Source organism: Myotis nattereri (assembly GCF_964212035.1).
Source record: "Myotis nattereri genome assembly, chromosome: 8".
In the NCBI taxonomy this organism is placed as follows: domain Eukaryota; kingdom Metazoa; phylum Chordata; class Mammalia; order Chiroptera; family Vespertilionidae; genus Myotis; species Myotis nattereri.
Genome location: NC_138083.1, coordinates 53,486,030 through 53,512,389, shown reverse-complemented (window position 1 = coordinate 53,512,389; position 26,360 = coordinate 53,486,030). Strand labels below are relative to the sequence as shown.

Below are 26,360 nucleotides of genomic sequence, written 5' to 3'. Positions count from 1 at the left end.
TATACATGACATCCATGCCAAATTTATAGATAATGAGACAAATTTTAGAGAGATAAATCTGAGAGGATGGTTGTAACAGGATCTAGAGTAAAAAGATTCATGCTCAGTGTTATTTATACAGCAGTATTTAAGCAATCAAATGAAAACATAAAATACATAGATTTTCTTCCTATCTATACTACTACATTATTAGAAGATCTTCAGTTGAAAACCTATAAACACAAATTAAGTTACATTTATCTCTTAGAGATAATAATGTAGTTAAAAATTAGCAGCCACACAGAATGATATGCACGCATTTATTTAAACATTGAGTTCAAAAATTGACATGTAACAGTTTTGAATACTCTCTTTACCCCTGTACATTTTGGTAGGAATGAAGTGAACGTACAGGTGCTCTTGTCCACCAAGCTATATTTTTAAGGAAAAAATTATGATTATCTCTGAAATCCTTAAATGTAAATTATCAAACTCCTTCACACTCTTGAAAACTCTTAAATTTATGTAGCTGGGTATTATAAGAGCTGAACAGATATTTTATAAATCTGATCAATGTAAACCATAAAAATCTGAATGATTTGGGCTCTCCATCGGCCAATTTTTTTTTCACCAAATCATATTGGTTTGGAGTTGTAAAGGGCCATCTCTACATGAGTGGTTGTGAACTCAGGTTGTGCACCTGGAGATCTTTTAAAAACATGCCTGAGCTCCAACTCCAAATCAATTAAATCAGGTAGCAATTCTCAACCTGTGGTCCCTGGACCAGCAGCATCTGCATCAGCAAAGAGCTTGTTAAAAATGCAGATGGGTAGGAGGGCACATCAAACTTCCTGAGTCAGAACCTGTGAAAGTGAGGCCCGGCAATCTGTGCTGTAACTGGCTCCTCAGGTGATGCCCTGCTTAGCAAGTGTGAGAACCGTGCTCTCAGGTGAGGGCAGAGCCCCTGTGCCTCCTCTCACGCCCCAGTTCATTCACAGGTGCTGTCGGTGTTGAGGCTCATGCACCCTCTCTGAATCCCTCTTTTACATGTAAGAATACTCAAGGCAGTGTTTCCATAAGCAACTTCCCAACAGAATTGGGGAATGTCCTGACGTCCGTCCCCTTTTTACAACATTCACAGTGTCCTCCTCACCTCAGCAGATGTCACTTGAGAAAGTCGAAGGTTTGTCCCTGACCCCAATGAGCTACGTCATTGAAATTTACTTCTTCAGCTACATCTGCGTGCCAGCTACATTCCCTTTAGAACAGTGGTTCTCAACCTCATTCCGGAGGACGAGGCCCAGAAATCAGGATTTTAAAAAGATTCCCAGGTGATTCTAATGTGCAGCCAAGGTTGAGAACCACTGCTTTAGAGGGACAGTACCACAGTTTCCGTTTTAAACAGTATTTTTTTTTTTTTCATGTCAAGGCTGGGCGGCCCTCATAAAATGTGCCAAACAACAGCTTCGCACTGATTTTTTTCTTCTAACAAGACGGGAAGACTTCTACTGAAAATGGACATAGCCCCCACACACCTCTGCTTCCCTGCATCTAACTTTTGGTATCTATGATAGCAAACCACGACAGGACACCTGTTTATAATTCTGATCCTGGTTCTCTGACTTACGGTTATTCGGTGCCTTGGAGCCCCACCTAGATCCCCCCTCTCTCATCACAGACCAGGAAGCTCTGGCCCGGGGATGTCAGGCAGCCCCCTCCCCTGCTGAAATTGGAGAGTGATCCAATATAACTTAGCATGCCTGGAAACCTGTTCCCCGGCAAGCAGGATGAGGTGACTCAACCTAAAGGGACACCAAAACCTTTAGCTTATAGGGTTGGCCCTTCACACAATTGTCTGACTATGGCAAACTCAGCCAGCCTTCAAACAGACGCAGAACGGACCGCTAAAGTTAGTATTTCCACAAAGTCTACCAAAGCAAGAAGCTTACTCAGCACCCTCCTCCCACATCGACCCTGTCACCAGGGCCGCACTCGGGACAGAACCCGAGTCCTCGGATGCTCAGGACCAAGGCAGCTGAGCAACAGCGCCTGTGTGTTCAGGACCCAGCAGTGAGAGGCTCCAGCACAGCAGAGGAGAAGGCGCCCGGGGCCTGCTGTATCCCCAAAGGTCTCCTCCCACCAAGGAGGGGCGCCCAGGGGCCCAGGTGGCAGCTGCAGTTAGACAGTGAGGGTGGGGGAACCTGCCAGGGAGGAACCCAGCACTGGGGTCTGTGGCACCGTCACCATAAACAACACCCTGATGCCTAAGGACACACAGCCTGCTCTCCTGACACGAGCTGGCTGTGTGCAGACACAGCTCGCACCAAGAAGGCATCAAGCATCTCAATTTGTTCCTTGGGCTCAATTTTTCCAGTTCTAGAGGAGAAAATATCAAAATACAGTGCCAATTAGAATCAGAAAAAAATCACCATTCCGTAAATTTTTCCTTTCCAAGTAACCATCAGCGTGCTAGGCCACCCACTCTTACTCTACGTAGCTTTTTGTTTGTATTTTATTTTATTTTTTCCATCACCATTTATTCCCTCTATGACCTCTTCCACCTCCACCCACACCTCATTCCCCAGAAATCACTTGTTGTTAAAACAAACAAGTCATTAAACAAAGTCACTAACATCTACTTGACAAATAACCGAACACCCAACACTTTTTTAATGGCCAAGAGAAATAAAAGCTACTCACAAATGTAAAGCCTGGGGGATATTCTCAACCAGCATAGAGCAAAATTTACAAAATTTAGATGTTTCCAGAGGAAGTAGACATTGATGTATTTACCCAATTTACATGACTGTGGTTTATGTATGTGCATTTAATAAATCCCTTCAAGCAAGAGCGTGATGAAGCTAACAATACGTTACTTTCTGGGCGTAAGCTGCCACAACACCAGCGTTTCAGAACTTGAGGGAAGGAAATGGATGCTTAGATAAATTGTCTTGTCCTGCTCAGAAGAAGCCTGGCCTTGGGGGTTCAATTAACCCATCAGAATTATCACTGCCTTGTCTCAAAGTATCCAAGATGCCAGGCAAATGCAATCATCCGTGAGATCACAGTGTAAAGCTGAGTCACACAAAGCCTTCGCCCGCGTGACTCATGCAGGTCAGCTGTCAGCCCTCCTCTTGGCTCTAACTCATCCAGCTGAGGCCGAACAGGAGTTTTCCTGTGGTGAGCATCGAGTGAGGAGGTCCAGGTAGAAGCAAGTTGCCACCGAAGCACAAAGAGTTGGGAAGTAGACGAGGAAACTGGTGCTTTACTCCTAACATGTGCAGTACAATTTTGTTAACCGCAAACATATTTACCTAAAATGTGCAGGAAACGGCCTCCACCCACATTGCTGAGCACATGCAAGGTCAGAATGGGAGAGAGAGGATCTCTTTAGGTGCCTCCTGGGAGCACAGGACCAGAGAGCCTTCCCGGCCTTGTCCCTGTATTCACCGGGGGGAAACGGAAACTGGGGCTTAGTCATGAAACAGCAAGTGCTTGAATATCCCAGAGCCTGTCTCCCTGCGTGGAAGCAAAACACTCTGAAAAGTAACCGCTGCCTAGGCACCGAGGCAGCCAAATCTAAGGAGGAACCATCAGTTTTATCTGAAGTTCACTGAAAAGCCAGGTTTTTAAGCAGCGAACGTCAGAGGCACACACAGTTTCTCCCTGAGCCTGGCGGCTGGAAGGAAAAGGGTGTTGGGTGCCTTCTGTCCTTTCTGAGGAAAAAAGGGTGCTTCTGAACGGTCACAGTCACCGCCTTGGGCATTAGGAAGGCAGCCGCCCAGGAAGGGCATGCACGCCTTGGATGCTCCTTGGGGAGAGGAGTCTGTGACAAGTTCTCTGGAAAGCACAGGTTTAGGTCTTTGCAGGACTTAAGTTTTCATCAGGATCAAAATTTGCTATAGAAGTAAACAACCTGAACGCTGAATGAGATGCATGGCCTAAAACGGGGGCAGGCAGGAAGGATATCCTAACTGTAAAACGAAGTGACTTGCATTATCACTCAGCGAACTGGGGGTTCGCAGGCCGGTTATGACTTCAGTGCCGAGCCTTTCGCTTTGGTGACACCAATGGGAGGGACTGAAGAAGGCATGGCGTGGGTCAGTGCCTTGTGCTGAAGCATTTTCACTGTGTCTTAGAAACAGAAGCATTTTTTAAAATACTCCCATGGGTGTGTGGGAATCAGAAGAGGAAACAAGGGGACAGACAGCCAGGGCACAGGAAGCTGCTGCCGTCCACGCCGTCCCAGGCCACCAGCAGCTCTGTGTGCGCGGAAGCGGATCCGGTATTTTCAACGTCAAGCTCCACAAACACATGAGGTATCATCGTCGGGATACAACGTTTCTGCCGCTATATTTGAATAAAGTGCAACAAGATTTCCACGCACAGGACTTATGTTGTTCTTTAAAATACTCACATATGCATATACACCACTTCTCTCCCCGGCCAGCAAGCATGAGGCTCACAGTCCCATCTTCTCCAAGGAATTTCTCCGCATCTGTCCAGAGACATTACAAATGTAAGCACTGTGAGCTGGAGGAATGCAACTCGTGAACATCAGTTGTGAGCTAGAGAAGCCAGCATGCAAAGACTTACACTGAGTCTGTTTTGGGCCCTAAAATGTAATATTTTACATGGAGTCTTGATTTGACACAGGTGTACCTTACACAAAACCTTTTTTTTTCTCATCTTCATGCTTTTGTCTCCTCCTAAAATATATCAAAGTCTTGCATTCAGAAAAGTATCTCCTAATATAGGATAACTTGATCTTTTTATACCATTGCCTCATTGTAAACATGAATAGATATGACATTGTCATGAAAACTACATTTGAAACTTGAGTGGTGATGATTTCAACGCCAAATTAACATTTCCAGAGGGAGTAATATGTGGGGTAATTGTGCGATAACATCATTACAATTCAATAAAAAAGCACTTGTTTATACTAGAAAGGATATCCTAGGTATATATCCGTAGTGTTTTCTTCCAACGTTACCTGAGCCGAGCACTCAACACACTGTCCCCATGCAGCCTGCCCACCCCCTCCTGTGACACATTGAATTCTGACTGCTCTTCGGCCCCTAGAAATTATTACCGACACATCATGCTCACTGACATTTCTTTAATTCTCTCTTTTGAATCGGTTCCACTTAAGGCATAGCTAAGGCCTTGGCCAAGTATATGTACAATTTTAATGCCCAGTTTCATTGTCAAAAACTCATTCATAGCCTCCACTGTTAGCATAGTTGTACTTGGCACTTTTCCCTGAATTTTATTTTTTCAGTCAACTTTACAAAGCCCAGGTTCACAGGATAGGTTTCATGTGACGGGGCCAATAGCTCACACCCGAGAGTCACTGCTGAAACACCCCTCTGAGCTCCTGAGACCGACTCAAAGGACCTTGTGGTCACAGCTGGAGGCAGCACAGTGTCTGAATTCTGTACGCTGCTCACAACCGGCAGCAAAAGTGACCTGTGCAAATGCACTGGACAAAGTCTGAGCCCCTCTATATAAACGGCCACAAAAATAAGGCAGTGAACATTCTCACTGTCCGTGATCATAACTTATAATGTTACCCCTTTCCTTAAAACTGAAGAACTAAAGCATAATTTTTTTCTAAATAATTCTGCTTCAAAATATAGGTCATAAATATTCCTGACCATACTTAAAGGTTTATTCCTTATTCTATAAAGAATTGAACATATCTATGGAATTCTATTAAACTTTCATGTCTTTAGAGATTTAAAACAAGGCAGCATTTTCTTTTCCTTTTTAGAAGTAGAATTTTTAAATAAAATAAAATTTGGAAATAATTTCCTCTAGACCTAGGGATTTCCTAAATGAATCAAAGTACTTTTTAAGGAATTTAACCAAAACAATGTGAATTGTTGCTAAGGTAACAGGTACAGCCTTCCTAAACCTCCCCCACCCCCTTGTGTTTTTACGTGCCTGGTCCACATGGGGAAAACACGACGTGAGGCCCACACGCACCTTTCTTCACACGTGCGTGCAGTTGGTGGAGGGTGGGGTGTCCAATCGACTTCTGTTTTCTTTGGTGTCATTGAGGGAGGACTCGCTGCGCACCCGACACTTGAACACCTGCTTGTAGGCCTTCCTGAAGTTCTCGGAGAGGAAGGCGTAGATGATGGGGTTCACGGAGGAGTTGCTGTAGGCCAGGCAGTGCGCCACAATGCGGAAGAGGAAGGAGGCGGGCGTCAGCGGGAAGACCCCAAACTCGACCCACAGGTGGATGACGTGGTGCGGCAGCCAGGAGATCCCGAAGACCACGACCACCACCAGGACTGTCTGTGCTGTCTGGGGGCAAGGAGGGGGGGTGGGGCGGGAGGAAGACATCTCAGTCCCAACAGGAAAGAACCAAGCATTGCAAACACATCCTAAGATAATTTCATGACTCTTCCCATGGGATCCAATAGATACTAAATCTGTGCTAAGCATTGGCCTTCCGGTCACAGGCTGGTTTTGTTCAAACTTCTCCAGGACCCGGCATGACCTGGCGCAGAAGTAACTTAGCCGTGTGTGTGAAGTGTGTGTGGAGAATGGGACTGGTGCTTAGGTCATAGGAATAGAACGGTCTAGAGATTCAACATGGTCCCTTCAAAACCTTCAGCACTGAGCTGCGAGGCAGCTCGGGTGAGCCGTGGAGCCTGCCCCGAGCAGTGGTCTCCACAGAGATGCAGATGTTTAGTTCTCCTCCTCAAACTTTGGCAAGTTAAGGACACGAGTAGGTTCCAGAGACCGTGTGGGTTTCAGTCTGCACAGCAATGAGCCCACTTGCTGGCACTGTAACCCTTCCTGTGCGCCTAACCCAGCAACACCCAGAGGCAGGGTCCCTGTGTGTGAGGGGGTGTCTACGGAGCAGGGATGAGAGGTCCTCCCCATAGGACCTCGGCAGGGCCGGGCCTCCCTGCCTGCCCTCCGTCCCCTCCTGCCTCCCTCTGCACACTGCATTGGAGACACTCACATCACCTCCTCCAGGGCTGCAAACCCAGGGGTCAAGCCCTGGGCCACTAGCCCTGGGATTCCGCCCACTGGTTCAGACATGCTGAAAGGCAACAACTACGGAGCTGCTGTGTTAAGCTGACACTCCATCTCTAGGATTCAGTCAGACATGGTGATCTACTGATATTTTTTAAACTATAAAACGCAAAGCAATCAGCTGGGTCCTTCCTTCAAGGGTGGCCTCCTCCACCGAGTGAAGCTCAGGAAGCAGCAGGGCCTCGCCATCTAATGGCGACAGCAGAAACAGGGCCGCGAGGACAGCGCTGAGGACTGTGTGACCCGCTGAGGTCACTCCCCATCTGCTCCCTGCTCCCCCAGGGAGCAGACCCCACAGTGATCACCAGCTGTCAATGAAAGAACTGAGACGCAGAATGGTGAAGACAAGTGCCTGGTGTCCCATGGCTACGCGCAAAGTGAGAGCTACAAGACAGGTCCCAGTGCCCCAAAGCCATGCCCTGAATGTCTGAGACACAGGCAGGAACTGCTCTGAACTCCTAGCCACCATCAACCGCCTCCCACCCGTCTGCCTGTTGGTGGTGATGTGGGCAGTAAAAACACTCACAGGAGACAGCAGCCATAGGTCCCCTCACTGGCCATCCCGGGACATCCCCCAGTTCACGTCACCAGGGAGTCTCCTCCTCATGCAGAGAAAGGCTAAGGACTTGCCTGAAAGTGGCCTCTCTTTTTTCTCAGGTTATTCCAGGTTGAAATAGTTTAAGGGTGTGATTCAGTTTGTGGGAGGGACTAGGAACACTGGACCACTGGCCTCCCCACACATCTCAGACCAGGAAGGCTTATGGGACACATTTCCATCTCCCAGTGAAGACACGAGAGTGGGTGAAAGATTCACCTGCCGGCCACCTGTCCACCTCCTCTCCTATACAGGAATAATCGTGACAAAAACTGATGAATGTGGGAAAGAAAGTGGAGAGGAAACCAGACAGATAGAAGGAAGAAGGTGAGAACAACATATGGAGCTTTATTTGTCTAATAGCCCCACATGGGAGAAAGAATGAGACCCAAGAAAGTGATTTCATGACCAAGGAATCACGGTTACACCACAAATTCCTCCGTATGGGAAAGGGGGACCCCACATCTCTGCACTGTGGGGACATTCCCACGTGACAAAATGACTTTTCTATTACTTGTCATGCATTAGAAGCTCACTATTCTAGGAAACAACATCCAGAATGCAGCAGGGAAGACACCGACTTTGTCAGCAGACTGGGGCAGAGGTGGTAGAGGCGACCATCAGAGTTCAGGTCAAAGCCAGGACAAGCGCAGGGGTCAGAGGGCAGGAGATGAGAGTTAAGCTCACTATCAAAGGGCATGGATTGTGCAGAAGCCCTGACTGATCAGGCATAACCTGGCTGTGGGACCTGAAACATGACATAACCCCCCGCCCCCCCCCCCCCGGGCTGGACTTCCTCATCTGGGCCTCAGAGTCACCTGACCACAGGTTTTCACAGGTGGCAGGATTAGATGTCACTGCAGGAGGCACAAAGCAAACAAGTGATAGGCTCAGGTGCATTAGGGGACCATCTGCTCTCCATCCATTCCTCCCTCAGTGCAGAAGACACTGGCTCCCAGATCACTGAGCCAAAACCACCTAGAGGTCCTTCCACCTGCAAATGGAAAACATCACCTTTCTTCCTAAGAAAACAAGAGCATCTCTACTTCACAGAACAGATGCCCTCTGGATCTCGCCTCTGGCTTCTGTTAGGGAGTGTCTGCCAAGTACCAAGGTTCGGGCAGGAGGAGAGCCAGCAGCTCATGGATTAGCAACTAGGGTTGGAGGACCCACCAGGAAATGCAGTGCCTCTCACTGTGCATTTGGTCATTCAAAATTTACCTTTTTACTATTCGTAATCCCTGATCTGTTCAGAACTACGAGATCAGCCTGTAGCCTTCAAATGAGACTGGGTTACGATTTACAATATAATATCAGGAAAGAACACTTAGTGGGCACTTTCATGGGCTGTGTCATTTACCTAAGGCTGTTCCCAAGAGAGTTAACCAGACTGCTCCCCACTAAGCATCGCGGGGCTTCTCTATGTTCCCCATCTCACAAGCATCTCAGCCCGTCAGAGGTGAAGTTGTGTTGGCGGAGGCACATACAGTATCCTGGCAGTTCCCAGGCAACTCCAGGTCAGCCCAGTGATGTTAACTCCAGCAAATGCACGTGTGCACCCTTGGACACTGCCGGGGTCCCACCCCAGCAGGTCCAGGGGTTCCCCATAGGTGAGGACGGAGTCGGCGAAGAAGGAAGGACATGGAGACAGTGTTCAGTTGATCAGCAGCCGAGCCAGGATCTCCAGCCAAGTTCTGATCTCGATCTCCAGAGAGGTTCTGCTTAGGATCTCCAGCCAGGTTCTGTGTCCATGTTCTCTTGCTAGGTTCTCCAGCCAGGTTCTGTAGCCATGTTCCCTCGCTAGGTTCTCCAGCCAGGTTCTGTCCAGGTTCTCCAGCCAGGTTCAGTCACCAGGTTCTAGTCAGGTTCTCTTGCCAATTTCTGTAGTCAGGTTCAGTCCAGGATCTTTTGCCATGTTCTCTCGCTAGGTTCTGTCTCTAGGTTCTGAGGCCAGTTTCTGTCCAGGATCTTTTGCCATGTTCTCTCCAGCGAAGTTCTTCTGTCTCTAGAGAACGTTCTGTGTAGGTTCTGTGCCAATTTCTGTCTCTCTCTCTGTCTCCTAAGTTCTGTCTGCTGTTGTCTTGTTTCAACTGTATTTATACCAGTTGATTCCAATCCTATCAATCTCTATTCCAAAGGTTAGGGCGTTTCTTATCTCCATTCCAGGGAGTAAAGATTATGTAGCTTAAGCATGATTATTCGTAGTTAAAGTGATTAATTTCCCACCTGGCACTTAGTTAAGAGGTTTTATTCCCTCCCTAACTTCAGGGGAAAATCCCTACCTGGGGAAACAACCTTTCTCAGAGACCTTGGTTAAAACACATAGTGCCAAGAAGGTGAGCAAACATATTAAGAACAGTATGCCATATATGCCAGGTCCCTTGAAACAGCAAGCATGGACTGGCTCCCGGCAGGACACAGCATGCTGTTCATCCATGTGGGCCATTGGACACAGCACATGGTTCATCTTTGTGGGCTCTGGGACATGGTTGTCTCATGTCTCCCTTGCACAGAGGGTCCTAGCCCTCCAAGCCCAAGGGGCTGAGAAGCTGGGCGAGGGAGAGGGTAGAAGGGGGGATATGAGTATAGGGAAGAAGTCCGCACATGTGGGCAGAACACCATCCTTCACTCACTACTTCTTCCCATGCTGGCTGGACATGAACGATCCAGTCAGAACAGTGCTGTACCAACCGCCAAGCTGGGGCTGAGAAAGATGGACACACTCTTCCCTGCCAGGGCATGGCTCCCACATCTGGGCCTCAACCCCACGGCTCAGGAAGTTTCTAAACATCTCAGGTGTTTGAAGAACCACTGGTAAAGACCACAACAAAAGAAAATCGTCTTGCCGAAACCGGTTTGGCCCTGCGGACTGAATGGTCCCGGGTTCGATTCCGGTCAGGGGCATGTGCCTGGGTTGCAGGCACATCCCCGGTGGGGGGATGTGCAGGAGGCGGCTGATCGATGTTTCTCTCTCATCGATGTTTCTGACTCTCTGTCTCTCTCCCTTCCTCTCTGAAAAAAATCAGTAAAATATATTAAAAAAAAAAAAGAAAAGAAAAAGAAAATCGTCTTGCCCACTTCTAGTTAAAGGTGAAGTTGTTTCCTCAATGTTCACCACCTCTGATTCTACACACACACACACACACACACACACACACACACACTGTATTCTCCCCAGAAAGACTTGGAAAAGCTGCTTCCTCTCTTTCCCTTTGAAATGTCAGGCTGTTGGGAAAGAATGCCCTTCTATGGATAATGGGGGTGATTTCTTAAAATTTCTTACAGGGCTTTTCTTCATTTCCTACAGCATCGGCCTGAATGAGAGACAGAGTCGAGCCTGGTGTATGTACCACTGTGCTCAGCAGTCCACGCAGAGTGTGGAATCCCAGCCCAGGGCCACCGTCTGCAGGTTATCCTGAGCCTATACACTGACTCCTCCACGGGGGGCTGGGACCTTGCTAGCCTGGTTTCTTTTTGCTCCTTAGGCTGAAAGTATCTGAAAAACATTCATCGCTCATCTTCCTGGGAGATGCTCTTTTTCAAGTCATCGTAGATGTCTGTTTTTTTCTTCAAAGAATTTTGCTCAGAATATGTCTAATGGAACTAGGCTGGGTAGAAAACAAAAAGTAGCTAAAAGATGAGAATGATATGATTGTATAAATGACAGTCGAAGAGCTCGCTAAATACTTCCAGCCAGAGGGGGAAGTGACAGTGAAAGAACCCAGTGGCTGACATGGTGTCGAGAGGACCCCTGTTCCAGGTTCCTCCTGGCCGTGACCAACCCATATGATGTCTGTCCCATTCTGATGGCTTGCAATGGCTATTCCAGAGCTCATCTTAGTATCTGACCAGCCTGTGGCAGAAAGCATTCCCCTATGTCTAGCTGGCTCCATTGCAGGGCTCTATGCTGTCATTGCTATTATTCCTGCAGTGAAAATTACATCCTCCTTCTGTATTTCCCCCCAAACATGGAGGACAGCTGTTTAGGGGATCCCTGTGTGGATGGATACAGCTCAGAGATAGGAAGCTGGACTTAGCCACAGAGAGCAGGGGCTGGGAACAGGTGAAGCTGAAGTGAGGAACTGTCACGATCCGAGCCCCATGGAGCCATTGTCCAGCAGGCACTGTGCGGAGACCCGGGGGCAGGCAGCCCATCTGTTCCCTGCCTTCGGGAACTTCCCATCGAGCCTGGCTGTCCACCCAGACCTCCCTTTTCTCCCTCCTCTCTCCACCCTCTTCTTAACCTCCCCTGAACCTCTGCTCTCTCTTTCTTAGACACATACACACACGCACGTACCATGCTTTATTTGTTCTATGCAAACAAGGAGGCAATTAAATATATCAAAAGACATCTTCTGACATCTGTTCAGAGGCTATTAAGGGTCAGAGGCTGTGAGAATGGAAGAGAAACTCTGCCTCCCTCCTCCAAATACTGAAACCCTCTCCTAGGATAAGAATTACATACACACACTTATATAATACACACACATACACACATATACACGTGCACATTATACACACACACACACATTAAACGAAGTAACTATTAAACTAGTTGCTAATCTTTAGGCCTTTTTATTGTAAAATAAAACAGAAGTTTTTCTTGTCATTTCTTATAAGACCTGTTCTCATTCTTTTAAACCACTGTGTTCTTCTCTGGGACTTTCACAGTTTTTCTCCAACACTTTTCAAATACAGGATCTAAAATCACCATTGCATGCCGATAGGATCCAGCTAACCTTAAAGAAATGCTTGATTTCATTCCTGTTGCTGGGCACAAAATCTCACGCATCAGTGACAATCTGTATCATGTATGAGCTGCATCACCTCCTGGAAGTTCAGCCAGCATCCCCCCTCCCAGGGCCCTTAGGTGGACAAGGCTCATCCCTGTCCCTCTGCAGGGTCGGAGCCCATGGCCACTTGGTCCTGTGCAGGGAAGAGCTCTGCAAATAACCATCCAAGGGCAAGTCTAACAATCCTTAATGGTTTTTAATGCATCCTTTTCTTGGAGAGGAGGAGTGTGGCTCAGAGGGGAAACTAAGAGATAGATTAAAAACTGGGATATCTCCAGCATAACAAGGTCTCACTGAGCACAGGCAGGAAACACCCACTCCACACCACACCACACTTTTAAGCTGCTGTGCAGACGGGTCCACACGTTGGAACAAGCCTGTGTGACTGATGGCTGCCCAAACACAAGGACAAACACTGGAAGGGGCACTAAGACAGGCCTGCCGTCCATGCTGTGCCTTTCACTGTGAGTTGCTTCTCCTAAAAATTATCTGGCTGTATTTCAAATGCAAGCTGGATTGTGGCTTTTAACCAATTGTCTAGCATTTCTATCCATCACCTTTGGGAACAGATGTATGTTTCCTACATCATCGCTTATCAACCAGAAAAGTCCAGAAGAGCTGTGCTTTACTTAGGTCGGAGTTTAAAAAATAAATGTGATTAAAGTATAATTTCTGCAAATTACGTGTCATTCATCACAATAAATATTTAGAAGGAAAAACAACGTATTTTAAGATGTTATGTCTAATATTTAAGGATAGCAATGTCTGTTTATAATCTCCTCTCCCCTAATCATACTGTCTAATAATCTCATTCTATTTTCTAAAATTAGACAGTATACAGATGTTATCTGAGTAAGAGTTAAATTAACCCTGATCTGTAAAATAGCTTTTTCCTCAAAATGTAAAATGTCAAAAATAGCAGATGTTAGACAGGTTATCATTACTCAGTTTAGACAGGATTCACCTGATAAGAAAGTCATTAAAAATGGGACCTGGCTGAGGTGGCTCAGTGGTTGAGCTCTGACCTATGAACCAGAAGGTCACGGTTCAATTCCTTGTCAAGGGCACATGCCCGGGTTGTGGGCTTGATCCTCAGTAGGGGGCATGCTGGAGGCAGCCAATCAACGATTTTTCTCTCTCATCATTGATATTTCTATCTCTCTCTCTCCCCTGCCCTTCCTCTCTGAAATCAATTAAAAAAAATTTTTTTTAAATGGGTAGAATCCCCCTCAGGGCCTCCTTCCAGTTGTAAGTCTCCTCCCAGGGCCAACATCAGCATAGGTCTAGGAGGGACAGAGAGCAACAGTATCTGCTCATGGGCTTAAGGGACAGATTCCCTCCAAAGACAGGCAAGTCAGGGCCTTCTGGGGTCACGCCAGAGATGGGAAATACACAATAAAATGACTATAGATCATGCAAATTTTGGATGTGGTAATTCTACTACACTCAATCCCAATCAAGCTTGAACACAGCTCCTACGGAGGCTCAGAACCTCAAACCTCTATCTACATTTTAATGCAGCAAAATAGTTACCTGCATGGCCCTCAAGACCTGACCTTGTGTCTACACTCTACACCTAACAGTAAGAGCTTCCCTTCAAACACCTGTTCTTAGGAACTGAAGTTTCACAGGCATTGAGTGGATATGAGGATAAGGAAGAATAAAAACAGTCCTGGCTGGTTTGGCTCAGTGGATAGAGCATCAGCCTGTGGACTGAAGGATTCCGGGTTTGATTCAGGTCAAGGGCACATGCTGGGTTGCAGGCTCGATACCCAGTTGGGGGTGTGCAGGAGGCAGCTGATCAATGATTCTCTCTCATCATTGACATTTCTATCTCTCTTTCCCTCTCCTTTCCTTTCTAAAATCAATAAAAATATATTTAAACAATATTTTTTTAAAATAAAAATAAAGACAAAGCTGTAAACAGCAACATAAATAATATAGATTTGTGAATATTACCTTTTTCTTCGATGCCTCTGACTTCTTCGACATGTTCTTCAAGTTTTTATGCAAATGATTAAGGACCTGAAAAACACACACTCATGAAATCGGTTTGCCTCATATCCCATAATTCACTGTCTCTTTGCATTGGCAATTCTTGGCACTCTGAAAGAGTAACACCACTATTTACAAAATCATTCAAATTGAAATACACATAAGGTGATAATGTAATGATGATTGTGAATTGCCTACTGCATCCGTATCCAGGTGCAGACCGTGGTCAGAGAGCCTGATACAGAGCGTTCCTGTGCAAGTGGCTCTAGGGTTTTGTCCAAAAAGAGCCACACCACTACCCACCCTTGTTGGTCCACCTTCAACCTGGATCTCCCCCAAGGTTCTCCATCCTCACCATCCTCAGGTCCCCATAAACGTCGGACACGGTGTTAAATCCTAGATATGCACAAAAGCTAGAGGTCCGTCGCTCTTTGCTCTTTGCCACCTGTCTTCGCTACAAGTATCCTTAAAGCAAATTCCTACCCATCAGGCCTCCTTTCATTCTTTATTCAAATCATAATCACTGTGCTGAGCTGTGAAACAGCCCACACTTGGAGAATTCAGCCTCACTCACAATCCATACACTATCGGCGAGGTCTGATAATCAATGCCCTGTCAGAAGTCTCCTTGGGAGACATGGGTTTCCTTCACCAGAGAAACTGTCTTTGTCTTCTCTTGCCAGTGTGGCAGACAGGAGAAACAATTTGGAACATTTGCCTTATATAGTACAGGAGTTGCCAGCAGGCCCGTGCAAGACAGGTGTGGGAACTACTTTCATATCCCATCTGAGCGGAAATCTAAGGAAAACTGGCCTCTGGTTGACTAAGGGCTTTAGACTGTCCATCAGTTGCTGAGTGAGTCTCTCCAAGAACTCGACCACATTCCAGCCGCATCTTCGTTTCCCTCTGGCACTGCAGCATGGAAATAATTTAATCAAATTGGACTTATTGCCAAAGCCCACCCCATGAACCAGATGCAGACTTCTAGGTGATCAGTCATACCTAACAGAAAAGCACAGGATTTATCAACCAAACTTGGGGCCCTGCACTGATTAAGCTGTCACTGGAGTGTGAATTTCTGGCAGCAGATCCCCAGCTTTGCTAAAACACTTCCTATTTCTTACAGTGGTTTAGCATCATCTATGAGACAAGACTTTCACCTTGCAATGGATTGGGTTACTGTTCTGCCAGTGGAAATCATGGTACCAAAAATTGGATGGAACAAGATTTTTCAGAAGCAAATGAGAAAGTCTTTCAAGCGGGGAGGTAAGAGCCAGAAGCAGGATGCTGCCTGGAGAGGACTGGCCTGGAGAAGTTCCTTGGTAGCAGCCTCCCCAGCAGGAGGCCACAGGAAGACACTGGTCACTGAGGACAAGGGGTAAGAAGAGGAACAAAGAAGAGGCAGCAAAACAAAATCAGAGGGGGAACCTGGAGAGGAAGTCCAAACAGAAATGTCAAATGTTATCTGCTTCCTAATGCTATTCGGGGGTCTGTTCAATAAACTATGGGATGACATTTCAGTAACACCTAAGGAGTGTTGTTGAGTAGTTCATGGAGAAAAAACCCAACTGTTCCTAGCTCTGTGTTGCTTTAGGGGTCTATGCTATGTGCACATATTAATGTATTCTGATGCATCACAGTGAAGGTTTGCCATAAAAAGAGAAAGAATGTAGGTGTCATGATGAGTTGCTAAGACCTTTCTTTAGGAGTAATGATGATGTCATGGTGGCATCTCTGCATTGTTCTATGCACTTAGAAGTGTGTGTAGGAAGCATATACTCAAACCCGAGCCAAGCTCATCATGGGCATTAGATACATCTGGGGGTGTGGAGGCACTTGGCGGGGTGAGCATGTCACCAGTAATGAATGTCTGAACTTAACATTCCGGTAGCAAAATCCTTAACTGAAGAGTTTACACTTGATGGTTGAACTAAAGAAAAACAACTTGACATTACATATTATCTCCATCTGTTTGAGCATGAAGTGAATTTGCTTAATTACATTGAATTCAAAAGATGATTTGGACTTATGCTTAAAAGCAAACTATTCCCATATTTAAAAATATCCCTATGACCATGTGTTTATTAAATTTTTAAAAATCATTTTCAAACTTTGCTCTATGAAATACATGTAGCCTAATTTATTCCTAGAAGCTTACCTAATCATTTCCATTAAGAAGACCTAAAAACTTCTGGTCAATGAAGAGATTACGCTTCAGTTCTAATCTATGTAATTACGAATTAAGAGGCGCATGTGTGAACCCCTCTTGTCCCAGGCATCATGTCTCCAAGGTCCTCACCACTGTCCCCTCCCTCAGAGGACAGGGAATCCCTGCATTGAAATCCTTCCTGAACCATTTGCCAGCTTCCTGATTTGAGTCAGTTGCTTCATTCCTCCAAAACACCTTTCCTTTATCAATAAAACAGGGGCCAGAGCTCCAGCCTGGGGGTTAAATGATCCAGGGCACATGTCAGGCTGCTGTGCTGTGCAGCGGGAGCTCTGCTCTCTATTAGCAGAAGCCCGTGAGTAAGCCAGCCATTTGCCAAAGAGCTAAGCTAGAGTTCTTTCCTAAATTCCCTAATCCTTTCATGCAGGCCATTTTTTCAAATAATATCCAAAACTATCCCCATTCAGAACAGACATAACTTTGCATGGATGGTAGGGGGAGGGAAAAAAACAAAATCCAGGTGGCTTATATTAAATGTTGTTGCTGGGAATAATACTTTCTGAACTGAATAAAATTATTGCTGTACATCATCTGGTTATTGGCACCAAAGATGTCTCTGGAGACTCAGTCAGGACTCTGTGAAGAAATACCGCTTTCCCCACTGGGTTTATAAGGCTAAACTTCTGTGTGAAATAAAATATGAAGTTCTGTCCCCAGGGCAATGGCTTTACAGAGCCAGGTCCCGTCCAGCCTCCCTCGTGGGAGTCACCTCCTCATGTCCCAACTGAGTGCTAGGCAGTGAGCCCCATCACCCTGGCAAAAGGCCCACAGCCTCAGAGTGACGAGTGCCCCCTGTGACTGCAGTCTCAGGCAGGCTGTCCAGGTTTGAGGAGCTAAATCTGAGCAGATATCCCTGTACCTAGAAGCTGGGGCTGAGCCTGCCTGTCAGCTGCCAGGACAACCTGAGGTTGCAGGAGGCCATGCCCTGAGAGTAAGTGGGACTCTGGGAAGTGAAGTGCAAACTTTCCCAGCGTCCCCCAAACTCCAGGTAACTTTCTCCACATCAAACCAGCAAAGCTGTGGTGGAGACAGGGACCAGGGCAAAACGGTGGAGTCCGCTGTGGGGCTTGGAAAGGGGTGAGGGACACGCAGAGAAGCCCCAGGGCCCTCACACCCCAGACCCTGCAGCCAGCTGCACCACCCTCTAAACCGGCCCCCCCCCCCATGCCCACCTTGGCATAGCAGAAGCAGATGAGCAGCAGTGGCAGCAGGTAGCCAAAGACGAAGGTGCACACCACGTAAGCCTTCTTATGGCGCTGGTCGGGCCATTGATCCCAGCAGAAGGTCAGGTTGCCGTTGTCAGACTCCCGGTGGAAGAGGCGCTGGTAGTAGGCCACTGGCGAGGCCATGGCAATGGACAGCGCCCAGATCAAGCCCATGCCCAGCAGCGCGTTGCGGGACACCCTCAGGGAGGAGGAGCGCCTGGAGTGCACAATGGCCACATACCGGTCCACCGACATCGCGACCAGAGTGAAGATGCTGACCAGCATGGAGACAGTGAAGAAGTAGTGCGTGAACTTGCAGATGAAGGCGCCCAGCACCCAGGTGGGCAGCGCGTAGACCGTGGCCTGGAAGGGGATGCAGAAGAGCAGGTAGGCCAGGTCGGCGATGCTCAGGTTGAGAATGAACAGGTTGGTGGTGCTGCGCGGCTTGCCGGGCTTGCTGCGCGCCATCACTGTGATCACCAGGCTGTTGCCCAGCACGCCCAGCGCGAAGATCAGGCCGAACACCACCAGCGTGATGAAGTTCTCCACGCCAACACCGAAGAGCGGCGGCGGGTCCGGGGCGGGGGGCTGGGGGCCGCTCGCGTTCCCCTCGCTGAGGTTCCCGGCCACCAACTCCATGACCTGCGGGGGCGCCGGGCGCGCTGGTGAGGGCTGCCTGCCAGGGACGGAGGTGCCCAGGGGGCTCCCTCCTGGGACCCAGCCCCGAGCTCAGAGTGCCCGTTTCCCAGCCTGAGCAACCCTGGCGGCCACGCGCCTGGGCGGCTGTGCCTAGCGGCGCTGTCTTTGGGCGGGTCTGTCTGAGTGCTGGACCTTCCCGGGCATAGGCGGCGGTCCCGAGAGCTCAGGGAACCCCTCCCCGGACGCCTCAGCCTGCTGCGCGGACTCTGAGCAGGGGAGGGAGGACCCGCGGTGCAGCCCAGGAGGTGGAGAGAGCCCGCTCCGCTCTTTACCTGCTCCGGATCCCTGCGACCGATTCCCTCGCTCCGGGGGTGGCTTCCCGCCACACCTGTTGCTCTGAGCCGCTCTCTTCCCCAGCGCACCAGGGGCTGTGATGTGTGCGCACAGGACTCCTCGCGGTTCCTGGAGAGGGCTCCCCACGACTCCCAACCGATTCCACTCCCAGCTATTGCCAGGGTCCCAAGTCGCCAACAGAGCCAGCGCTCTTTCTGCGCTTTCCAGGCAGTTGGCAGTAGGGAGCTCCGGTCTCCCCGTTGCAAATGAGAGGTAGTGCGGACACTGCCAGGAGAAATCCGCGCCCCCCTGGGAGCCTCCCTGCCCCCGGAAGTCACCGCCCAGAGACTACTAGACCAATCCTAAAGGGTGGGTCCCCGCCCACCTCCTCACTGGAATCAGACGCCCTCTGCAAGGTGCTAACCAGCCTTAGTCCAGCAAAAGGGTGGCTCCGCTTGCGGCACAGGCCCAGTGGCGAGGGCAGCTGAGCTGCTCAGAGCGCGGGCGGGAGGCCAAGGGGTGAGCAAGCCTCCTCACCCATCAGCACCCTTCATCTTTCTCCCAGTGAGAGCACTCCCTGCCCTTTAATAAACCTCAGGAAGTCAGTGATTGGCACTGTGAAATCCCTAATCCCCACCCTCATCCTGCCCACCGCTAGGAGGGAAAGAAGCAGGGGGGGAAAAGAATAGCCTGTTTGAGTTTTCATTGTAAACATGCATAAGTGAGATGAAGGGGGAAGGTATATGTTCCCATCATCCAAATTTAGATCAGTTTTGCCTTACATTGCTCATCTGAGTGACAGAGACAGAAGCACCAACATGAAATATTTGTGAAGTGAAAGAACATGTTTAATATCACTGTTGTAATGACAACAAGAAAATGAGCTGCTTTAGTATAGAACTGTCAGTAAACGTCATCCCTGTCTGTAATCGTCTGGTTTCCAACTAGAGAGCCCAAACGGGTTCATTCATTTGCAGCGTTTATATGATTTGTCCTACAGTCACTTTACAAAACACCTGCATGTTTCCTGCACTCTCCAAATGGCGAGTGAGTGTCCCTGCACCAGACACCGTGTTTGAAAGCACAGGTGAGTCCAATGGGACACAGAAATGTAGGTGTGGAACAGGGCGAGTGCTGTGATAGAAGCATGCACAACCTTGAGGCAGGGCCATCCTCGATTCCGGAGTTTGGGAAGTAGTACCTCATTTCTCTTTCTTTTTATCTCACTGGTTCTAATCTGCCTCATTTCCACAAAGATTTTAATGCAGTTTGTTGAACACCTACTATGTACTAAGTACTTTATTTTCAGTCATTGTTTCATTTTGTGGACCCTGAGAAAGAAGCTACCTACCAAGAAGGGCCACAGCCATTTCTACACAGGGGGCTCTCCTGCAAACTGCACTGAACTGCCCGCCTGCTCTGTTTTCACCATCTGAGCCAGCCCTTATAAAGGAGTTCCTGGAATCCTATTTCAACCAATAGGACTGAGGCTTTCCCTGTCCAATTGGAGTTATGCAGCTATATTCTCCCCGCATTTTTACCAACCAATCAGAGTGTCTTCATTCTGACCAATCAAACTGCAAGGATTTGGAGTCCTAATTTGCATGATGATGGGCCAATCAGGGACCAAGGGTGGGGATTTCTCTCTATATAAGTCACCTTCCCTTCTGTCTCAAAGAGTGCATGCTCCCTTTCCAGCTGAGACTGAAGATTGTGTTTCCCTGATGGAGCTGAAACACCAAAGCTGTCTCAATGGACCAGAGCAGAGCAGAGCTGGAAAGGAGCCTTATCCCAGGGCTGCCTCTTAGACCACTGTTTCACAATTGAGCTGATTGCACTGAATAAAGTTTACTTCCTCACCACACCCCTAATTGGGGATTCCTTTTGGTGTTGAACTAGCACCAATGACCATCATTTGACGATTTAATACTAATGATTCTCTTGCAAGGAACTTACAACCTAACAAGATAAGGGAGTTTCTGGCAAGGGAATTATTTTATCCACACACATTTCCCTGAGGACAAAATTGAGTATAAGTAACTTGCTTATCCAAGTATCTTGCTAAAACAAGAACATTGTTATCTTCCCTAAGAGGATGCCGCCAAATCTCATTAAATCGCCTTGCCCATCAGAGTTACTGTTTCTCCCAAGGGGCTCTCTGACCTACACTTTCATGGTGTTCTGTGGTGGACAGCTCATTGCTCTGAAAGTTATTTGTAATAATAGTTAGAAGAGAGTGGTGTTTTTTTTTTATTGTTATAAACTCTTTTCAACATGGGACATATATGAAGAAATTATATCCAATACCCATGTAGCCAACACCCAGCTTGGAATAACAAAAAATTGTCAATAGAATTGCAACTACTTTTATGTACTTCCCCAAATTACAACCTCCACCCCCACCCTCACCATCTTCAGGTAACCTGTGTTGTCCATTAGCAATTTATTTATACATTTGTGACATATGCATATGTTTTTAAATAATAAACTGTTTTTTATTTATTTTAAGGTTATACATTGGGTCTCATAATGCTTTTTTTCCTGAAGGTATAATTTGCCTGGTATTACCATTGATATGTCAACATTCTTTGCTTTTTGTTGGCCTGCTAAATAATTTGTGAACTTCCTATGTCCTGTGATTTAGAAGTAGCTCTTGGATACAGCATATATCTGTTTGACCATCTCTAATTTTTTTAACTGGAGAGTTTGGTACATTTATATTTATTGTTATTATTGATCCATCTGAACTTATTGTTAACGTTTTATTTTATACTTCCCATTTGTTTTCTATGTCCATGCTTCTTTTTAATCCCTCTTGTTTTACATCTTTTGGATTTATTTTTGTTTGTTTGTTTATTTGTTTCACCTTAAAATGGGGAGAAGAAGGAACTTGTTAACCTAACTAAAGCTGATTCATGCATTCCTTTGGCAGCAGAGCTTGTATAGCTGGCTCACTTACTGATGGTGGAGCCTTCAAGAATCCTGGTATTTTACAAAGGTTTCAGCTCCATTTATCAGCATAATGATCATATTTTGTGTGCCACAGGCATGCATTTCCTACTCGCAAGACTCCCAGTCCCTTCTGAGTAAATATGGAGGTCAGTGCCAGATCCTTCCGTCTCTCTTCTCCATGGAGCTACTGTCAGCCTCTGGACAGGTTCCTATTTCAGCTCCAGCTCTGGGAGGGAAGGACTTACCCTGTGCAGAGAGGCAGCCCCTGTCCCTCTGCAGCCATTGCTGAAACCTTTGGGCCTCTGTCACTGCCTTTCTATGTTCTCAGTTCCCTATCTGCTCAGACCATGGGCCTCCTCAGGATGGATGTCTTTCAATGTCATGGTCTCCAGAGGGAGGTGTGAGCCAGCCTGGGAAACCTTTGGCTCTCTTCTCATCCCCCCCAGACCCAGCCCTGAGCAGGCTGCTCTGCTTGCTGTCACTGCAGCTGCCATGGACTTGCCTCCTGGATTCTGAGATGACACCAGTTCTCTCTGCTCCTGAGCCCCAGCCATGGCAGCCACACCAGCCACATCCTCCATCAGCCCTCAGACTCCTCTCCTCCGCCCGCCCTAAAGTGTCTGTGTGGACAAATGCTTTGATGCCACCTGTGCTCTCCACTCTTGGACTGGGAGGATGTCACCTGGGGCCATCAAATAACCTTTTCTCACTCACAGCCACCATTTTTCGGTAGCTTTGAACAGCTTATTTTGGAACTCAGGGCACCCTCTCCCCAGCACACACACTCACATACACTCGCACACACACTCATACTCCCACATGCACACTTGCATACACAACGAGATATCACTTCACACACTAGAATGGCTATCCTATATAATAAAAGCCTAATATGCTAAGTGTCCAGTCGTCTGATCCTCCGGTTGGCCATTCAACCAATCAAAGCGTAATATGCTAATAATATGCTAAGGCCGCTCAACTGCTCACTATGATGTGCACTGACCACCAGGAGGCAGATGCCCCAACCAGTAGGTTACCTTGCTGCTGGGGTGCAGCCGATCGGGACTGAGTGGACATGCCCTGGAGCCCTCTCGCAGCCCCTCCCCAGCTGGCCAACCCCCTGCATCCCTCCCCAGCCCTGATCATGCACCAGTGGGGTCTCTCAGCCTGGCCTGCGCCCTCTCATAATCTGGGACCCCTTGGGGGATGTCAGAGAGCCAGTTTCGGCCTGATCCCGCAGGCCAGGACAAGGGACCCAACTGGTGTATGATTTCATGCACTGGGCCTCTAGTAATAATAACAATAATAAGTGTTAATGAAGATGTAGTAGAACTGTTCCCTCATTGGTGAGAATGTGAAATGGTGCAGCCACTTTGGATAAAAGTTTAACACCTTTTCAAATTGTTTTGGCAATTTGAGTTTAATTCAAAAAGTTAAATATAGAGTTTTCATTTAAGCCAGCAATACTACTTCTAGGTATAAACCCAAATAATTGAAAACATATATCCACACACACATGAAACAAAAGCAACCAAAAACTTGTACATGAATATTCATACTAGCCTAACTCAAAATACCCAAATGAAAAAAAAAAAACCAACTGATGAATGGATAAACAAAATCTTGCCTACCCATAAAATGGGATATATATATATATATATATATATATAACAGTCCGATCATCCGACTGGTAGCTATGATGTGCACTGACCACCAGGGGGCAGATACTCAATGCAGGAGCTGCCGAGCTGCAGTGACTTGGCAGCGGCAGTTCTCGGGTGATGCACTCCAGAACCAGAGAGGAGGGAGCCCAATTCTGGGGTGTGGCACCTGAGAACCACCCTCTCACAATCTGGGACCCCTCGGGGGATGTCAGAGAGCTGGTTTCAGCCCGATCCCCTCAGGCCAGGCTGAGGGACCCCACCTGCTGGAGGGACCCCACTCACTCCGCAGATGCCCTTCGAGCCACGGCACCACCCCAGGTGCAGCCAGCCAGGGAGGCACCATGGGAGGTTGGCTCCAGGGTGTGTCCTGTCCATCTTGCCCAGTCCCGCCCCACCGGCCACCTTCCAATTAATTTCCTTTCAATATGCACGAATCCGTGCACCAGGGCACTAGTTTGCCATAAAAGGAATAAAGTACTGATTCGTGAACCTTGGAAGTATTGTGCTGTGAAAGAGGCCAGTCACAAAAGGCCACATAATTTGTAACTCAAATTACCTAAGACGCCCAAAGCGAGCAAATCCACAGAGAGAGACAGTGGGTCAGTGGCTGCCAGAGGCAGGACAAGGGCTGGGGCTTCTTTTGGGTGCAGTGAAAACGCTCTGGAACTAGGTAGTAGTGGTGGCTGCACTCCTCTGGAAGTAACTGCTGAGCTGTAATCTCCAAAAGGGTGAGTTTTATGGTATGTCCATTGCACTTCAATAAAGCTGTTATTTAAAAATGATTGGAGCCCTGACCGGTTTGGCTCAGTGGATAGAGCGTCTACCTGCAGACTGAAGGGTCCCAGGTTCGATTCCAGTCAAGGGCATGTACCTTGGTTGTGGGTACATCCCCAGTAGGGGGTGTGCAGGAGGCAGCTGATCCATGTTCTTTCTCATAGATGTTTCTAACTCTCTATCCCTCTCCTTTCCTCTCTGTAAAAAAAAAAAAAAAAAAAAAAAAAAATCAATAAAATATATTTTAAAAAACTGTGATAATAAGTAAATGATATTTTAAAAAATAAAATAAAAATGACTGGACATAGCCCTGGCTGGTTGCTCAGTGGTTAGAGCGCTGGCCTGAGCACAAAAGGGTCAAGGATTGCAGGTTTGTTCCCTAGCCTTGGTTGGGGTGCATGTGGGAGGCAACCAACTGATGTGTCTCTCTCACATTGATGTTTCTCTTTCTCTCTCCCCACGTCCCTCCCTCCCTCCCTCCCATTCTATCTAAAAGCAAAAAAAACTATCCTCGGGTGAGAATTAACAAAAATAAATAAATAAATAAAAATCACTGGACATAATAATAGTTAAGAATAATAGTTTTTAAAGATTCTATGTTAAAATCTAAGTTAATCAAAAATGTAATCCATATTAGGATGCAAAATATTCATCTTTCCTATCTGGGACTTAATAAATAAATATTGTCTGATGCTGCAAATAGAAAAGTAGATAGAAATATGTTACCTAGAGTCATGCATGCCCCTTCTGATAGAACTGAAAATAGAAACAGTCCCAAGCAGTGGCCTCTGGGCAATAGCATGCTAATGGCTGGTGTGTGTACAACTGTGACTCTTGGCCTTAGGCCCTTCTGCACTATTTGTTTGTTACCAAATAAATAGCATATTTTTTAACCAAATGTTTTTAATACAAGAGAGTGAAGTAGAATTATAATGATCGCTGCAAAGTTTTTCAAGAAATGTGTTAAGAAACCAAGTTGTAAGAGAGAACACATGGTACAGTGCCTTTTTAAACCAAAAAGGTAGAAGAAATTATGACAGCAATATCTTTGCGTGTGCCTGGGGTTGTCTAGAAACATACTCAGAACAATTGGTGGTGATTTCCCGGAGTGGTGCTCACAGGCCAGCACGCCTTGCCAGACCAGGAACAGGCAGGCGTGTTCATTTACACCTCTAAGCTTCCAGACTTTTCTCCACAATGACTGTTTATTTTTATGATTTTAATAGTTAAATCAACAATAAAAACAACTGCTGCAGTATTTTCACATTCATCTTGATTTTTCTATTGCCTTGACAATGCTCATGCTCTGATTAGTTAGAAAGGTAAACTTGAAAATAACTTAGAGGCAGGGAATAAAATCTTTAGAAGGTAAGTCATAAGTGAAGAGAGAAAGAAAGACAAAGGGATTGTTTTTGAAAAAGATGGGGGAGGTTGGAAGGGGATCAGGACAAGCTCCTTGTCTGTAACCTAAATTACACATGAGGTTTGGGTACCTGCCCTCACACCCCATCCCTCCAAAAATCTACCTAGAACCAACACCAAAGAACAGGGGACATGTCCTCCAAGCCGTCAGAATACTCAGCCAGAGGATCAGTAAACAGGGCCCATCCAATTACCCAGAGGCAGAGGAAATACAGTCCCTGGCAGACAAAAACAGACAAAGCCAATAAGCTACCAAAGGAAGTAGAAGAAAGATCCAACTTTTGTTAGAGTTCCATACAGATTTTACAGGCTTGAAAGGGGAACTTTTTTATTATTCATTTCTTACGTGAAAGATCCAGCTAGACATACCCAGCTAGAGGTCAAATTTTACACGAACCCATGAATTTCTTAATAAAGAGCTTGGAAATGTATGACTATTTCTCTTGTTCGAGTCAACCAAAGAGTTCAGGTTGATTAACTATGTCTTTTTGTCACCACTTGATGGCAACATAACCTGCAGGGGTGGTGAGGACTTTATGGATCCAGATACACTTCCCTAGAAATTCCCAGGAGCAGGACAATGCTTTCAGACTCCCCCAAACGGCTGCACGTTTCCGCCTTCGCTTTCTCAAGGTTCAAGCAACATTCTTTAGCATTCTCAGGAAGACGGAAAAGATGGCTGCGTCCAGAAGGATTGTAATTCATCTAGCAATGATAATTGAATTTT

The 26,360-nt window shown here is 47.0% G+C and overlaps 1 protein-coding gene across 1 annotated transcript; it reads right to left on the bottom strand.

Moving 5' to 3' along the window:
- Nucleotides 1-1,399: 1,399 nt before the first annotated feature.
- GALR1 (galanin receptor 1) lies at nt 1,400-18,753 on the bottom strand. The gene is made up of 4 exons (XM_081097739.1): nt 17,817-18,753; nt 14,383-14,448; nt 5,971-6,294; nt 1,400-4,477 (listed from the first exon to the last, which is right to left on the bottom strand). The coding sequence occupies exons 1-3, from the start codon at nt 18,486-18,488 to the stop codon at nt 5,977-5,979; spliced, it is 1,056 nt and encodes a 351-aa protein (XP_080953865.1). The 5' UTR covers nt 18,489-18,753; the 3' UTR covers nt 1,400-4,477; nt 5,971-5,976.
- Nucleotides 18,754-26,360: the final 7,607 nt, after the last annotated feature.